Source organism: Anopheles coluzzii, chromosome 3 (assembly GCF_943734685.1).
Source record: "Anopheles coluzzii chromosome 3, AcolN3, whole genome shotgun sequence".
Lineage (NCBI taxonomy): Eukaryota > Metazoa > Arthropoda > Insecta > Diptera > Culicidae > Anopheles > Anopheles coluzzii.
The window spans coordinates 79,951,006-79,969,912 of NC_064671.1; the positions used below are offsets into that span (position 1 = coordinate 79,951,006).

The 18,907-nt window shown below is 42.5% G+C and overlaps 1 protein-coding gene across 4 annotated transcripts in view; it reads left to right on the forward strand.

Annotated features, from left to right (window-relative positions):
• Window positions 1–18,907, forward strand: part of LOC120955180 (uncharacterized) — an 80,978-nt gene that overhangs the window by 36,324 nt on the left and 25,747 nt on the right. For all 4 annotated transcript variants that reach the window (XM_040375772.2, XM_040375774.2, XM_040375773.2 and 1 more), the window contains one exon: window positions 17,067–17,092. In XM_040375772.2, coding sequence (XP_040231706.2) covers window positions 17,067–17,092 — 26 coding nt within the window. The remainder of the gene's footprint in view (window positions 1–17,066; window positions 17,093–18,907) is intronic.

Consider the following 18,907-nt stretch of genomic DNA (forward strand, 5'->3'; position numbering starts at 1 on the left):
CAAAAATTCACGAATCTATAAAGATTCCAAAATCCCTAAAGTTTTCCGATTCCAGAAATATTCACAAATCTTCAGAGATTCATGAATTTCAGATGTTTCATAAATCCTAATATATGATTGATTTATGATATTCATATTCTGTTCAATAGAGATTCAGATTCATTGAATAATTTCAAAAATTTATTCTGATTCATGAATCTGCATCAGATGCACCCAACCAAATAATAATAATTATTATTTATTTAAGTTACGTTCAACGGATTTCCATCTGATCTAACAATATCATTTCATCCATGCAATTCTTCCAGTTCCGTCTCCCGAACAATTTATCAGGCCAAGTAACTGCTTTAAAGGGCTCTGTTGCAATGACCAATAGGAAATATACAAAATTCATCAACATTTGAAGAAAAGCTACAGCATAAAATGTTAGTCTAGTTCTGGTCCTCTATTGTGGTAGCTATTCAGACCTTACCATGGATCTGGAAGCTAGAGTTCCCGGTCAAGTACATGGACATAAGATGGGAATTTTTATCTTAAACTATATAAGAGAGCATCTGTGCATGAAGAATATATTACCAATAGTATGCGATGAATGGAAGAAAATAGCATCAGGATATGCATCATAATTTCCCTTTTATTCGAATTTTAAAAACCATTATGAAAAGGTTGTTATAATCTTCAGTTGGAATCGGATCAAATTTAGTGGCAAAAACCATCCACTTCAAGCAAAATTACACGAAAACTTGCTATAATTTTACTCTTATTCTAGAAATTTCACTTACGCGAATATTCAAGATACGCGGTCCGCTTCCGATCCACATTAATAGTGTGTATCAGTAATTACCTGTACTTAAGGTGCATGAGAGGGTGCGAGCTAGATGAAGTTGAAGTCAACTGGACAATTTGAAAAGAGCAATATTTTACCTGCAGATCATTATGAGGAAGAATTTAATATATTTGAGCTGCTGGTAATATAATGATTTTTGTCTTTGATCTTCTATCTTTAATTCATCCAATCAATCAATCATGAATTTAAATACAAATACTCTACAATAATCAGTACAGTATCTTACTGCAATCTTTCTCACTTTTTTGTATTTGATGAGACTGCATCTTTGTTTTACAATTTCCATGCAGTATGGAAATAACGACCGATGACGGTGTCGATAACGTGGCTGTGCATCTCATGCCATTAAAAAAAAACCTTTCGCACACTTCAAGCCATATGCACAACCCGTCGCTAAACAAATCAAACATTGTATTCCATCCGTCGCGTACCCGTCTACCGCCTGCAGAATGATGCGCGCTTCTAGCGAGAACCTTCACTCAGTTTATTACCACGCCGATCACCGACAACGGTGGTGCAAGGCAGCGCGAAATGCAATTAATTAATTGCATTCATTCGAACAATGAAGGTGATACACTTGACGCCACGCAGTGCGTTCGGCGTAGGGGCGTATACTCTACGCACCCCGAGAACAGACCGAGACAAACCGATCGCAAGCACCGAGGGTCCGCTGGCGTGGGCTATAAAAAGCGACGCAAAGACAGGCCACATGAACTACATTTGCAGTGGATGGTTGTGACCACGGCAGTTGCAAGCTTGCACTTGCACTTGTAACCTCGGGACGCGTCCCTGCATACGTCACCTTCCCGGTGCGCGCGTGCGACCAACTGCGGTTCTGTAACACAGTGCAGTGCTTGTGTTTCTGCTCCTATTTGCATAGTACAGCGTGTCCCTCGCGGTTGCGTTGCCTCTGCTTCTGCATGCCTCTCGGGCGGGTTGCGATGGGATGGGTAACTGAAACATTTGCCACACGACGGCGACAACATTGCAATTTGCAGTTCGGGCGGCACGCTTGCGCCTCTAACTCCTCTCCCTAACCAGAGGACGGATCGATCTCGTTTTTCGATCGCACGACACCTAAAACCAAACACACAAATCAACCAGCGTGAACGAAACTGACGCAAGGCGACGCACAGCCGTTTGCCCCTTCTTCTGTTGCGCTCGGATCGGTTGGATCGATCACCACTACTGAAACTTGTTTGAAAACAGGTTAACATTTAAACGGATATGGGGCCATCAGCAAAAAAATAAATCCATAAATAAAGCTCGCGGGCCCAAAACTCTTGACAATCTCATCCCACGAGCCGCAAAACGCGCGAACCGCGTGGAATGAAACAAGACAGCTCGAAATAACAGGTGGCTCAATGGTGAGATCGTTCACCAATACCAATTAATCGTTACGTTTCATTGCTGCAGTATGCTTGTGTGCGTTTGAATGATTTAGAAGATCGAAGGCTAAAACGATGCACAAATTATTGTAAAGTTTCTTCTAACCCAAATGGATGCCATTACCAATAGCACACATAAAACTCTCTAGCGCACGTGCAGGTAGTTGTCATATGTGTCTTTGATGAAGAAAACTGTACAAATGTGTGTGTGTTTTGGTTTGAAGCACAATGTGCATTATGGGTGCATTCGGTTGCAGCGCTAAAAGAAAACACCGTTCCACACAGTCAAGCGTTGTTTACATTTGGTTTGCAAACATTAGGTCCACGGATGGAGGAGCGTGGAAATGATGGACTGTTTGAGGTTGTCTTGGCGTCGTTCATTACCCGGCCGCGAACTGACCGACGCGTCGGAGGAGGGCACACGTTTTGACACCGTGTTTACAAGCCCGATTGAAGAAAGGGAATCCGGGTCGGGTTTAACTGTAACACTTTTTCTTGCGGAAGTGATGCATAATTGCTGATGTGGCTAGAAAAAGGTATGGACGTCACATGTGTATCTATAACACAACTGGCGGTGCTTCTTTTTTTTAAGTTTTAGGTATGACTAACTCATACTAAAGTATCATGCTGGATTAATGATCAATTGAAGAACATCATAATATTCAAGAAAACTTACTGTCCAATGTCACATTTTTGCTGGTTTATCCTTCTTACTCATCCCAACAAACAGCACAAGATTAGCGGTGATGCTTAACAGTAAACATTGAATCTAATCTTTACGGATTTGTTCGTCCATCTCTTAACACATTGTAGCTCTATCTAATCAACGTTCCCATCTCGATCTCCAACCCATTTGATCAGAACAATCCGTTCAGACTATGATTTCTAGGGGTTCTCCGTCTCTTCTGTCGGAGTGGTGTCAGCTGATCATCTCCTTCGGCTTCATCGTCAAACCGCCGGCTAGCTCACCTCGCCTTGCCCCATGATTAAATGTCAATAAAACAGGCTTTTTCAATCCGAGCGGTTTAATCGGAGGTCTTCTCTTCGAGGCTCTATTAACCCTTCGAGCGGCAGTCATTGTTAAGCTGCGCTTATTGAAAATATGAATTGTAAATCGAAATAAGCGATGTATTCGCACAAACTCAAACCTAAATGCACAAACACTGTAACTCTAGTTCTCAACCCTTGAAGTTCTATTATGTTTGGCATTTTATTACAGCAATTTCAAATTGAAAAAAAAAACACTTAATCCTTCTCAAGTAAGACACACTTTTTTATTTTTTTTGTCGGGATAATCCTTTGTTAGAGTGAGTTAGTTTGGTTGTGCAATTAAATCAACAACCAAACTGTTACTTGCTATGTCAAGGGTTAGAATGTGTGCTATTGTAAAGCCAGTTGAACGTTTTCTTTAAGCACAGCCACGCTTGATTTGATGCGACAAGTAACCGACACACATGGAGGAAATGATTCGTGGAAGGTTGATAGTTTTTATCATCGAAACAAGTTAAGCTGATTATGCGTCAGAGATTGTTGATAGTCTTCTGATTTTAGGTGAATGCGTTATATAAAAAAATGAAGATAAAATACACCTTAACAGTCAATAACCGATAACTTATCCTAGGTCAGAAAGTGTTTGTTATAGAGCAGATTATGATAAACTGAATGTCAACGTTCGATAGGGTTAGGTCGTTATCATTTTGTGTAAATAAAAATGGCTCTCACTTAACCAAAGCAGATCATCATGTTCATGGAACCGAGGATGGAGGTTGAAATTGTTTCGATATGGTTCAGATTTTTCGATAGTTTAGTAGTTGATACGATCCAGAGGACGACTAACGATACATTCCCAAGAAGAGCATTGCTAGAGTAGTTATAGCTACTTCCCTATGTTCTCAACAATGCCAAAGTTTCTGCGAAACCTTAATTTAAATTTTCCAAAAGGTCCTCAACTAAAACGATTTTGTTGAAATTTGATTTGCATCAAAAACGAAAAACCGTCATTCACCCTGTCATCGCCAAAACTTTGCCACCAACACCAACGGAAAGAATCTTTCCAAAGAAAGCAACTTCCACGCCGAAAAACATTCCAAAAACCGAAAGCAAAACTATTTACAGAGAAGTTTTTCCTCGCCCGAATCGTTTCCGTTGCAGGCAGGAAACTTCTACCAGCCAGCCAAAGGCAGCGCTCGTGAAAGCAGAACTAATGCGCTACAAATCTGCGCTCTTCAGTGTCGTCGTCGCTTTTGCCCGGTGGAAGGGAATAGTTAAATCATTCCATCATTCAATTTGTGCTAACCAGTTTTTCAGCACAAGACGCGCTTGCACGCGCGAGAGAAAGATTCCAATCCGTAATCGTCGTTCGTAGCCGCGCGGTGTCGCTGGAATGAGGAAGTAATGCATCGATCGGAATCGTTTGCGCGTCTTCTTGCGATGCCAAGCGCTCAAGATGGTGCTACCGCGGGCACCTCCAAGAAGCTCCATACGAGAGAAGCTGAAAACTAGAACTATTTAGCAAACAAGTGCGGCGCTAGAGCGCAGCTCCAGAGTGTCATCAGGAGGAGTGCCAGGACCAGGGAAGGCTTGAGGGATTTCAGAATGTTGGAAATATTGTTTGCAGCGTTCCATTCCAGTGTCTTCCGGACGGAGCACGCGAGGGTTTGAGGGTAGCGTGGTGTAAACTTTAGAAAAACATGAAAAGTGCATTTGCGCTTCTTTGTGCAGCTGAGGCTAGGTGACGGTCGTAACTATGCCCCCCGCCCACCCTCATCTCCCCAAGTAGTCTTTAGATGTCTTGATCTGTTTCCTGGTCTTCTGAGCTGCTCTGCCTTCCCTAATTGTGCGATAGAATCGTAGTAACTCCACAACAAGAAGGTAGGCGAAGATTACCACGGAATGTCGGAAGATCTTAAGCGCAATGGCGCGCAAACACCGTCGACCCTTTTTGTTCCATTTCACTCAATCCTCACTCTATCGGGCGCGCGCCGATAAACACCATCGCTGCTGCACCATGGCGGCGAAGGAGAATCGTAATTTTGCTCCACAAAAACCAAACCACACAGCTCCCCCTTTTTACCCAAGGTGTGTAGGTCTACGATTTGTAGCCGCCGGAATGTTGGCTGATGGTGTGCCGGTGCTACTGGATGGTTGCGGTGGCGTTGTTTTATGATTTCAACATTACGATTACGGCCCTGCCTTCGTTTCAGAAAGGAAGGCAGAGGATGCCACCTCCTGGAGGATTCCACAAAAAATATGTTTTGCTTCTTATCGCCCGGTTTGGTACCTTTTAGCGCTACCCGCATGCCTTCCTCCCAATACCTCCATAGGCTTGATGATGAAGCAAAACGCAACAACTTCATGGAGCGCGCGCTCCATGACGTCCTGCCCCAGAAGGTGTCCCCAGGAAGGTGGTAAAGTTAAATGGAAAAGATGGAATGAGCGATTCTTCATTTATCTGCAAGCGAACCATCGCCTCCAGCAACGAAGCAGGAAGTCTAAAGTAGCCTGGACACTTAGGATGAATTATTTACACTCTACCGAAATGTAATGAAGATATAAGTGTCTCTTATCCACTCCCTTCCATCTACTTCATCGTCTTGCACTGGGAGGGGTTTATCTTCTGCCCAGAAGTTTGTCGTTGCGCTGTTTTTGTTGGCCGATGGAGTTTGTTTTGTTTTGTTGGTGAATAAAGTTATCATAGCCTCTCAGGCCATAGGGGTCTTCAGAAGTTTATGAAACTAGTAAGGTATACTACAATTCAAGAATTTCAGTTCATGATAAATAGGAACTCCTAACCGTCGCTCTAGAATATTTTACGCACAAATCTATAAAAGAATAAATTCTTTGCCAGATATTTCTTCCTATTATATTACATCACTTCCCCAATATTCTCACAAACCTCACGCTCGATAAAGTTTCCCAATAAAACAAACATCAAACACAAACCTCCAAAACTGCCCCAGAGACTGTACGAGTAATATCTAGAACGTTCACCCCACCGACGGTAGCGTAGTGTAATAAAGTGTAATTGTGTGCGATATGCTCACTTTCTCTGTGCTGCACACTGTGTCCACAAAGTCGTTGTGCCGTCCCTTGCAGCAAAATGCTTGCCTTTGTACCGATATTCCCCAGAGACTTGGTGGTTTGGTATTATCGTCCCGTGCTCAGAGCTTGCTTTGAAGAAAACCCACTTAACCATTGGATCCCATTTTGTACAGCTTTGTCTGTTTCTAACAATACATCTAATGGTTTTTAGTACGGCAAAGGATACGAAAAGAAACCCCCACTTGCGGCAGCACAAACCAGTTGCCAGTTGCGATGGGCAGCAGATTTTGGGTTTTCTCTCCACCGAGCGTCTGGAAAAGCTCTGGAAAAATATCCAAAATTCTCTTGATAGTAACTGTATATGACAGGGCCGTGTGAAACTGATGAGGCATTTTTGCTTCTTTTGCTTTGTCGCAAGAGAACGAAAAGTGTGTTCTAAATTGTACCACTTCATTTAGAATTAATTTTGTGCTTGATTCAATAGCAAATTCCCGACCAGCCACTGTATCCTCTCTACACAATTCTCCAAAGCGGGTGAGGGCTGCTGCAAGCAACGCGTCAACAAGCAAAAATACCGAAACAGCGCGTTGTGGCAAACACTTTCTTATCTTTCACTGAAAACGATTCTCGCTAAAGAGCACGACGTACCCGTACGGGCGAGGGCGAAAAGGGTTGGAAAGACGTTTGCTGAACGACTCCGATAAGCTCATTTGCTCTGTGGGTTGGCAAATATGACAAAAACAATGGCCCAGTCAGAGAATAAGTGATAAGATCCTTTCCTCCATGCGGCATTTTTTTTTTTTTTTTTTTTGCGCAACCGGATGGAGTGTAACTTCTGGAGAATGCTGACAGAGACCGGCTGGTCCAGATGGTCCGGAACGTGCGCGCACAGTGTGAAACGAAGCACCAACACCTGCCACCGGCCGGTCAGGTTCAATGGCGTCGGGCGCCCCCAAAATGGAAACAGAATGGCACACACGCACACCACTCATTTGCTGCAAACTGATCTAGTGGAGTAGAACAAAAAGTTAAATAAATAAAGCACTAGCAAACAAGAGCGGCTGCTGTAACCGTAGGCAACGTACCCGCGCTATACCTGTGCAGCAGTTATCAAGCCGAAGCCGGCGGCACCACGCTGCCGTTCTCTAATTTGCATAAATTTACACATTTTACAGTCGATCGATGCTGGCGGCGTTGGCCCCGATTGCGTGAGATCGGTCGGTTCTGGCACGACGGTTTGGTGCTGGCATTCGTTTTTTCTCTGAAGCACATTCTAGGTACTTTCGATACCCCCAGACGCTTGTGGGTACCATCATCATCCAACGCGGTCGGTTTGTTCTTGCTCCTACTCCGTAGGGGCCGTATGTTGATTGTCACGTTTGTACACTGCACTGCAGCTCTGCTCTGAGAGAATATTAACTCCAAGCAATCGACATCGTTTGGGGGGACTTCTCCGATAAACTCAGACACTGGCACAGCTGAAGGAAGGGTGTTCTTTGGAAGCTGACGCCGTTTTAGAAACGCTTAAGCAGGTAGATAATGACCTAGCGTTTTCTTGTCATAGGTGACCTTCGGGCTCGCTTTGATTGCTCGGTTTAGCAGGATTCTAGATCTCCTTGATCGACGAAGTAGTACAGAACCAGCTTTCGGTGTCTGTAGGTTCTTTCGTGCGTCGCTGTATAAAGACATCAGGTGAATCAGATTATTATCAATCTGATTTGATTGATTTAGATCTGTCCATGCCTGAACAGAGGAATTGGTTTGCATTGGGAAGTCCTCGTCTAGTTGAATTGGTTTAGTCAAAATCTCAAAATTAGGTCCAATTCTACTTTCTAAACATTTAACACCCTCTCAACCAACGCGCAGTGTTGATGCAAACCCATTCCTTAAGTTGTTCCCTGCACAGAACAAACCAAATCAATGCATACACCAGCTGTAACGAGTCCCAACGTTCGTTAGCACTTTTGCTGCTGATTGTTCTGCTTATAATTCCATCATAACAATTACACCACGCTCCAACCGAGCCAGCTACCAAGGCAGAAAGCACTTTTTAGTGTTCACTCTTGTGAATTGTCCTGATTGCAGCGCCACGTACATCGACATCATCGCACAATTTACATATCCTCGGACAAACTCGGGCACAGGACACTTCGCCTCGGCTGCTGGTGGGGTAAAATACGCCTGGGAATGCAAACACATGCCAGCAGCGCGGGCACACAGACCTTAAAAGTTAGTTTTATCTTTTATGGCAAAGCGAGCTTACAACGGACGCAGCGTCGAAGGACATTATGACAACAATGTGCAAACACAAGTGCGCAAAACCGGTGGCCCGGGCTGGGAGGCAAATTATGAAATTGTTCATCATCAATTTAAATTTTTAATTAACGCGCTTCTTCTCACCACACCGCGGCCAGCTGGTCAATTTATGAAAGGCTCAGTAGCCGAGACAGCACGCCCGAGACTGAGCGAAGCAGGTTTTTCTTTTCTCACGTAGGATTATTTTAGTAGAAGCGTTGGGTTAGGATGCAATATGTGTAAAAAAGAGTTGATATGAGAGCTAGATGAGAGCGTAGATTCTTTTTTTTTGCAGATTTTCCTACATTATTTGTAAAAGTTATTTAACCATTTTGTCATAACTTAAATGTTCAATTTTCTATGTATGATCTATGATCAATAATTTAAATTTGTAGCGAGATTATAGTAACATCTCTGTACAAATTCCGATTTGAAATGGAAAGGATTATATTCTATTCGCCATGCTCACGACAGGAAGTATCCTGTTCATATCAGTATTTACCTTCGCTGTATCCATATTTACCGTGCAACAGAGAAGGATCGCTATTTGCACTCTAGCAAACACGCAGTGCCTGGCGGGGATTTCAGGGAATGCAAAAATCCTGCACCCATCGTCCGGATAACTGATGACCAAGGAACGGATTTAAATTTAATGGACTTGTTACATCGTTTTTTGCCCGCTCTGTGTCTTTACCTTCTACCGTCTCATCTTCACACAGCCCTCGACAGCGCATTATCGCACCGATGTCACGGAATTGAACAATTAAAAATCGTATCAGCTCATTCCCCCTTCGATCATCTAGCTTTTTGTCCATTTCCTTCACCGGAGGGTGAACACTTCTCCGAGTTCGTTCGCTCGAACGGATTGCACATAAATTGAATTGTAATTAAATATCCTACCCTCTGCCCTACTCGAGATACGGCGAGAAGGAGTTAGGGTACTGTACTGACCGAATCGATTGCCCTCCAGGAGCTGGGGCGAGTGCTTCAATGTGTGTCCTTTACATCCGGCAAGCAGCAATGAAGCTGCAGCAGGAGAAACGATGCACACAAACACATCCTATGCCAACATGTGCTGTGTGGAGAGCGAGATATTGGTTCGCTTTGCGAGCGATGATGGGGATCAGTACTTGTGGTTCGGTGTGAATATTGCAACAGCGAAGATTCTTACGTTTTTCCCCCTTGAGGGGAATAGCAACAATGCAAACGAGATAAATTATCCATTATCGAAACACGACGACGATGGTGATGAGTTCGTTCCATCGATGGTCTTGTTTCTTTGCTAAGCGGAGCATAGTGAGCCCAGAGAGGGTTCTAGCAACTTTTTTAGGTTTTATGGGCTTGTTTTTCTAATTGCCATTGAAGTTTTAGTAAATTTGTACAGCACATCGGTTATGAAGAATTCATTTAAATGCAAAAATATATTTTTGGGGCACACTTTTGGTTTAAATATTCTTTCTCATGTTGGTTTTGTCCACAGGCTTTCTCAGTGTGAAGTTACAGTACCCTCCTTAAAAAGCGTTACCATGACAACAGTCATTTGCACTTGTAAAGCTGCCGATAATCGATGCATTATCATTAAAATGCGTATGTTTTCCGATGCGACAGTGTAATCCGAAGATTTAATGAAGTGTACGAACGAACGGTTGTGGTTGTTTCCATTTCCAGCAACCCGAAGACCGGTTGTTGGGGTAGAACCCGCTCTTGGTGTGTGGTGGTAACTCGTTAGAGGCGACCTTTTGCACTCCCGCGGGACGGATGGGCTTGGGTAGGGACTTACTTCGCGGATTTTAATCCTCTCTTCTTCTCTCGTATGATTACTTGTCCTTTGGGACGGGGTGGTAGTGGCCATACATAAACACACACACACACACACAACGTTGACCTTCCGCCTTGTGACCGGGTAAAACCTCGAAGATTCGATCACGATCAGGGACGAATGTTCAACTTCAACGATTTACAGGACAGTGCATTGCTGCGTGTGAAAACCGTTAATTTTCGCTTTAATAGATGTTCAGTCACGTGCCGAGGTGGATGAACGAATGAAAGTGATTTGCATGAATGTATGTGTGTTTTTTCTTTGCTTTGCAAGTTTAAAAACAGATGAGATGGAATTGATTCATCATCCCCATCGTCGATAAATGATTAATCGTTTTTTAAGGTTTTTTCCTGCTGACTTTACCACAGTAATTTAGTGGAAAAAATGAAGGATATGTACTTCAGTCTGCAGTTCATACCAAACACTACATTGTTGCAACAAATCGCAACAGTAATCAGTACGTGAATTCAATTTTAATGATATTTAATAATTAATCCTGGTCATGGCACCAGTATAAGCGTTTTGTTCTTATTTTGAATCGGTTGCTGGATTGCCAGTTTTGCAGCTTAAGTTTGACATTAGGTTTGAATTCTAATTTATCAAAAGATAAAATAAATGTAAAATTGTTTTTAAATGCACTGTAATGGTTAATAACTTATACAAAATGATCAGTGTAAGTATACAACGCATGATGATTGTGATGTACTATTTCATAGTGGTAATGTTATGTAAATATTAAGCGCAATGATAATTATTAGCTAAAAATAATAGTCTTAATACATTTTGCCAGCGTAATTTTGAACGTTAAACTCTGTACGAAATGATCTACTCCCCTTGTCAAATATTTCATTCGATTATTTTTAATGCATAATTTTAAGCTTTTTGACTGCAAGCCACGACCACTCAGCACAGCAATATTTCAATAAATGTCAACAACCATCATTTACGAAATGGAAATGTAACAAAAACTAAAACAGCAAAATAAAGCAGATCCATCAGTGGTGCCAACGATTCATCTCATCTGCCCGGTATGATATTAATTTTCCCGCCAAATGATTTTCATTCATTCAAATAAACACCTTTCCGGTTGGTGGACGTTTTCGGCACTTCTCCGCAGGCTGAGAGTGCTCCATATGTCTTACGAAGAATTGATATGCAAATACCGCGGGCGCTACGTATGTATGCTCTGCTGCAAACCATCTCAATCAGAACCGTCTGAAAACAAACATCCGCGAATGGGTTGCAAAATAAATCTTTACCCCCGCGTCCCGTACCTCTTTCTGATACATCAAAGCACCATCCCCCCTAAAAACTATCTCCCATCGATAACCGTTACCTTGTGAAAGGCCTGCTGCTTCCGCTGTATCACGATTGGAGAAGCGCTGTATTTATCTTAGTCATCCTGCTCAGCGTCAAGACACATCTGTGGAAAATTTTCCATCCCGGCGTTCAATGAAATCTTGAGCCAAAATTACGTCTTTTGAAAAGGGTTTTACGTTAGGGCAGCTTAACTTGCTCAGCACGTATGGATGAAGCATTAAAGGGAGTAATCCAACGGAAACACGAATATGAGGGATGGTTTTACATCATCATCATCATCGTCTTTCGTCATTCGCCCAACCGCAACTAGCAATCGACCGGTCCGGGAACACCAACGATGATTTCGCGGCGTTTGTCGTGTCGGTACAGATCAGTAGCTTGCGGGTGCATACGTGACTGCGTGTATTACCTACCTTCCGCAACCAAAACAGTTGACGATGATGAGCAGAAATTGCAAAATTCACTTACCACCTATCAGCTCAGGAGTACGGATTTAGATGAATCGGGAAAACGGAAAAGCAATCTCCCGAGGGCGCAAACGGCAGGTGGTGGGTTAGAAAATGTTGGGCGTTTTTCCAACACCGCCCGTCCATTACGATCGTGTTTGTACGCGGCTTGCTTATGAATGAATTTGCAGCTGGCTTGTACATCCCTGCCCAGAATGCTTAGACCACCGCGGTAAACATTTTTGACTGCCACTAGGTTGGCAGCGTTCTTCCGCCACGGGTGCCAAGTGTAATGGACAGCAGGTTTCATTCATAAGGCAACAAACAAAAACAGGCAAAACAACGCACAGTGTCGGCTGATGCCCTTGAATCAGTTGAAAATGTTTCTTTCCTAATAGTCCAAATAGGACATAAGATTGCTTCAGAAAAAAATCTTTAATTAATTGTTAAATATACTGGTCAAATTATGATAACTAATAATCAAATATCTTGACTATGTCCACAGAAACGATTGATAGGAGTTATGATTTATTTTAAGTAATTTATAATCCACGTGAGTCCAGTGTTTCTCATTTGTTCTTAGAATGATGCTTTTTCGAACAATAATGTTGTGTAGTAATTTTTTTAATTAATAAAAGCAATAGCATAAGCAATATGGCCTTCCTGGAACGCTCCTTTTGAAAAAGTAATAGTAACTTACTTCCGTAATAGTAGTTAGTAATAAGTAACTAAGTGAACATTTCCTAAATTAATAGATAAATTAATTTAAATTTTGAAACTACAGCTTTAAAAGATTTTTATTATTATTGATAATATGATCAAGAATGAAACGATTTTGGCTTTTTTCTGTTAATTTTCTTAATAGGCTCAATGTACTTAACTGGTAGTTTTTCAAGCTAAGATATAGTTTTGATTGACTAGATACTTTCGAATCTAAGATTCTCAACCCGCGTTCGAAACATCATCAAAAAAAACAACACATCTCGTGAGACCTGCTTATTTTTATCCCCCGGGATTGTGCCAAACGCCACCAGCCGTAATCCCGAAACGCCGGAAAACCGGACACCTCCCTGCCGTGACGACAAGTGTTGAGGGCGCGTTTTTATGGCGAACCCTGCTTGAACACATCGTTGATACAAACATGACGAGCAGGTTTTTCAAAACAGCAACAGCAAAAACAAAAATCCTCAAACGCTGCCACCACCTTCGCAGTGAGCTCCTCACGTGAGTGATTAAATATACCGGCACAAGGGCCTTTGCCGGGATTGATTTATGGGCTAGGAAGGAAAAACTAGCCAACCTGGTAATGTGTGCGAGCATCATCATCGTCTTGGCAGCTGCATTTCGTCAGCTGATGACACACGTGCACTCACACACACGACATGTTCCATACCAAAGGACACTGTGTGAAGGTCAAAAGCCGGATGATCTCATTCAATGAGCGGGAAATGTGCACCATTTGACCTAGTGTGTGTGCGTCTGACACTGTGCCTCTCCGGGCACGGTAATCAAGCGAAGAGTGATCACTGTGTCAACCAGGGGGCCATCTAGAGCGGATGATGTATCGCAAGACCTCGGTGACAATGGCCCTAGGATGATGGTCCTCGATGAGACGGAAAATATATTCCATCATTGCTTGTGGGATGCATACATTATCCCACCCGTCACTGAACGGGTCTCCGTTCAGGAGCATTGATAAATGATATCTATCTCTCCGAACCCTTGAACTAAAGCGATAAGAATTCTGTAGCTTTTTTTCGGAAGACCAAAAAAGTCGAATTTAGATCGGAATGGGGCTTGTGAAAGCTGTTTCTGCCAAAAAGACCTTCACCGAAAAAATAAAACCATTTCCCAAAGCTCTCCACGACATCAGCTTTGAGCGTCATTTCAGCGGCAAACATGTTCCATTAACCATATTTAGATCGTGTTCTTCTTCTCGTGCCGATTTATCGTTCGCACCGGGTGAAGACAAATTAAACACTTCATTAAAACAATCGCTTGCTCACATCGGCAGCACCTGCTGCTGCTGCTGCTGCGTCATCGTGCCGACAAAGGTGGTTCCTCGCGGAGATAGCGCCTTGTAGTTGGAACCTTTTGCGGTGCGTTTTAAGTACCTCCATTAAGAGTGCTTCCGCTGTTGACCGGTGAGAGCCCACATGGTGGGCGAATTTGGCTTTGCTTGGGAAGTGATTTTTGTGAGATGAGCTATTTGCTCCTGTCAATCAATAAGCGACAGCGATCGACTAGAGAAGGTAGAAATTGCAACGACCTCTCTGTTTTACATCAAGAAATTCATCAAAACAGGGCTATTTTCAGCCCACGCTTGTGATATCAAGGGCGAAGGTTGTCTAAAGCGTGATGACGTTCCGAAAACAACTGATGCCGTTGTCCTGTCAGTTGCGGTAATGCTGCTACGCTTGCGATAACAAGTAAAAATCCCTGTAATAGTATACATTAGGATTATCTATTTAAAGATATTTTCTTTCATTGCTAATTTATCAAAAAAAAATTATCCTTTTTAGTAAAACTATTATGTTTATTACTGTTTTCTATGCTTTATAGGTCTTTTTAAATTTTGCGTCTTTAAAACGCCACCGTTTTTTTAGCGAGTTATTAATCCTCAATCCAAATCGCTTCTACAAACAATCCATTCAGATTAGAAGCACCATTCATTATCGTTGCCAGCGGACTGTGATGAGTTATGAAATTCGTTTCCAACTTGGGCTTGTGCGAGAGAACAACAACAACAAAAATACAAATCCCTGTCAAACGGCTGCCAAAAGTTAACATTCGCGTTGCAATAAGCACAGTTGAGCGAAGCCTGGCCGAGAAAAGATTGATTTTCTGCTCTGATTGTTCCGAGACGATTGGCAAACAGCCCAAAATGATTCGAATTTTCATTTATTTCTTGGTACAAAAAAAAAACACACACACACACGAAATGAATCGTTTTCTTCGTAGATAAATAAACATTAAAGGAAGCATCAAGAAGTTATCACTCAATTTATTTAAACATTAAGTTTAATATCTGCACACAATGACTAAAAGCACTCGTTGTAAATTATGGTTACTCAAAAGGGAAAATGAAACGATTCAATAAAGCAAGAATACAAAGAAAAGAGACAATATAATGGAGTTGGGCAAAACATGAAATCATTACATCCAATCGCTATATCACCGTCTGGACAGCAGAGAAGCACACGTGCTAAAAATAAACATCACACAACATTAAATTACATTAAACGCTTCATCAATCAGCATTTGCATCGATGCAGGGGAGACGCAGCATTAATGTTTAAAGCGGTGGCTGTGGTGCGGTTGACCTTTCAACGTTTCAACCGTCGGACGCCTCCCAAACTCCCCCCGCAGGACCTTGTGAAGGTCGTGAGGAACAGGAATCACACGCACTACAATGAAATTCAATCATGATCACGGAAAAGAGAAGCGTTCCATTTGCAGCACACAACAACAAAAAACAACTCCCCAATGAAAAGATCACGCACATGTGAGTGCGTTAATTATGGTTGGCCACATCCGGAAAACGCCACCACGGCACAGATCCCGGTGCAAAAGAGTCGGACGCACACCACCAACAGGGGCCACGCGGCCGGCAGCCTTATAGAGAAACGCGGCGGGATGCCATAAAAATAAATATTAATACCTTTGCAATTGTGCGCCATGGCACTGCCGCGCGATGACAGACGCAGTCGAGAAGATGTTATGACAAGTGAATAACTCTCCCTCGCGCAGTTGGGTGGCTACTCGTTTCGGGCAATCGTCCGTGTGGCGTCTCGGCTGCTGTTGCTGGTGCGGCAGAAGAACTGTCTGATTGGTTGCAATTGGCTGTTTTATGGTTTTATTCCTTTGTGTCCTGAAAACAGAGAGATATACGCAAATCGCCTTGCCCGCTTCCTGAACCCGTGGGGAGGCCCGAGGGTGCGCCAAGATTTGACATTTCACGTCAAATGTGTCTGTGCAAAGCCGTTGGTGCGTTGGGCGGGAAAGGATGCTTGTAAAACCACCTCACGGCAAAGGCAATAAACCGGGGGATTTACCTGGCGGGGAGAGGAAAAGGGTAGAGAAGTAAATCCCATGCGCAAGAAAGCTTGTTGTTGCAATTATTTTCCCGGATGCATCATGAAGGAAGCCGGCGACACTAGCCGAGCTTTGCGGGATGATGGCGAAACACGCCAGCTTTCTGTTGTTGGGCGTGTTAATTATTTACGCCCCAAACCGGTGTGGAGATTATTTTTTGAGCCCTTGTCGGTAGGTCTTCGTCGCCGGCAGCCCGGAATCTCGTGTCAAATAGCAGAAGAGAGAAAGAGATGATTCGTGTCGTATAAATTAATCAAAAAGTCATGCACACCACACCATCAACGCTCCCCGGCAGAAGGTTGAAAAAACAAATAAACGCTCCCTTGCTTTGCCTCATTGTTTCCACGGCAAGTCCACAATTTCCCACACGAAAAAAGTGTGGTCTTGTTTTTTGGGAAAACTTTTAACCATCTTGCTTGGGTTTTGCGTTTCTACACTGATTTTTTGCCATCCCTTGGTGAAAATAAAGAAGATGATACAAATTTTGCCAGCATTAAAGACTCGCACTCGCACGCGCACACACATAGCCAAATGAACAAAACCTGATCCTAACCTAAAGACCCTGGCAACGGTTCGGAAGAAGCTGGGAGGTAAAAGCTACACTGGGAATAAGGAAAGTCTTCGCGATTTCAGATTTTCTTTGCCACTCTCGCACCTTTTTTGTTTGATTTTCATTGTTTCTTTGCGCCGAGTGGCACTTAATGCTCATTTGTCAAGTCAATTTGCGAGAGTACAGTACCACGATGATCATCATGCTGCCACCTTAACATCATTACTAATCAGCACGTCTTTTTTCTCTCTCTTCTCATTTACAGATTTACTTGTGGCAGTAAATATAGAGGTAAGGTGTAAAACGCAAACGACGACGAGCTGTTTGTTTTATGCGGGAGCGAGAGAAAAAGCAGCAAATTTTTTTTTGAGGCCCCAAGAAAAGATGTTTGTCACGGTTGTTAACATGGCATTGACATTGGATTACTGAAAGCGTGTCGGGATGCAAAATATGAGATTTGACTTTTCTTTCTGAGGAAGATCCTATGTTTTGGAGCAGAGATATGTGTCTGTTAAACATGGGCATTGTTTAGCTCAAAATGCTTTCTGGAATGCAGGCATTTCATTTGCTTCAGAAGGATTCATTATTGAAATAATAAGATTAGAATAAGTAAAACTAAAAATTGTCACAGGCTCTGGCATGTTGTTTTTCTTTTGATTTTTTCCAACATTTGAAGGACTTTTCCAAAAAAAAATTGACTTAAATATTTCCTAAAGCTTTTAGAATTGATTCCACAATTTATAGTCTGTTTCCCTAATATTGATCTTCTTTATATTATAAGCTAGAAGAAAGTTTTAATTTCAGTGTGTTAGTGGGACAAAATATTAATCATCCGTGTTGTGTCTTCCATACTCAGTTGAGATTTGCGATTCACCATATCGGATTTCAACAATTATGTGCAAGGACAGATATACTTCAAAATTATTGTATTTTCTGTTTTTGTGTTTGTAATGAGCAAAATGCTTTTAATACATTTTTATACATCGATACGAAGATGCGTTAACCTTCCTGGACAAAAGGTGTATGTTTTCGGAAACAGTCCTTGTCGACATTAAAATCTTGAGAAAAAACCCTTTACTTGGTCCCAACATGGACAATATATCTGATAATCTATAAAACATCGACATTGAATTGTTTCTCCCATGTGTTTCTCCATCAAACATGGACACAAACCATCTACCCATGCCTGGGTCAATATTTTATGTATCAGATGTCTATTTTTGACATCTCTATTTTGACTATCAACGTAATTACACCGAATGATCTTGATTTCCTGATTCAAACACATCCATCAAACCTGCTCCAAATTTGTCATGAACTCCAACAGCATGATAGAACACACCATTCATTCGTTGGCCTCCATCCAATGTCACCATCCGACAGGTCCACAACATTTATGCTCTAAATAGTTTGTTGCTATCCATCCAAACATCTAACTCGCTTTTTCTCTCTCTTTCACTCGCTGTACAAACATCAACCACAAACCACACCGTGCGGAAAACCTGCGATGTTCACAGAATTCTTTTTTGTTTTTGCTCGCTACACGACCGTGGCTTGGAGAACCACCAATAACATGGTTTGTTTTTCCATCCTCCCGGGATGTGTCACTCGGGATGTTTTTGACTCGGGAGGTGGAAAGAGCAATCATTGCATGGTGGGAAGAGTCGTCCTGTTTCGAAAACATATTCGCTTACAAGCTGCTGGCAGACGTACCGGCAGAAGCGCTCTCACGACGACAGCTAGGAAGCAATACGATGTTACGGATCACTTCCCCACCTCTTGTCCCATGCCACTGTGTCTTATGGTGTATTACAATCGTACATTATGTTTTTCCATTTATCATAGTTCTCGCACCCCAACTTACCCCACACAAAACTCCCATGCATTTCGCTCAGTTTCAGAACGAGCGCGCTGCCACAGAACGACACAACCAGGTGTGTAGTGGTAGCAGTAGTGATCGGATGATGGGTTTATGTCCGATTCATGAGGCAGTAAATGTTCCCCTTCTGAAAAACAAAACGAAAAGAAACGAGTTGTCCGTGGAGCACAATAGCACTCTCGGTTTGGCTGTGTTACGGTGTTGTTGAATGTCATGTTTCCAGCGAA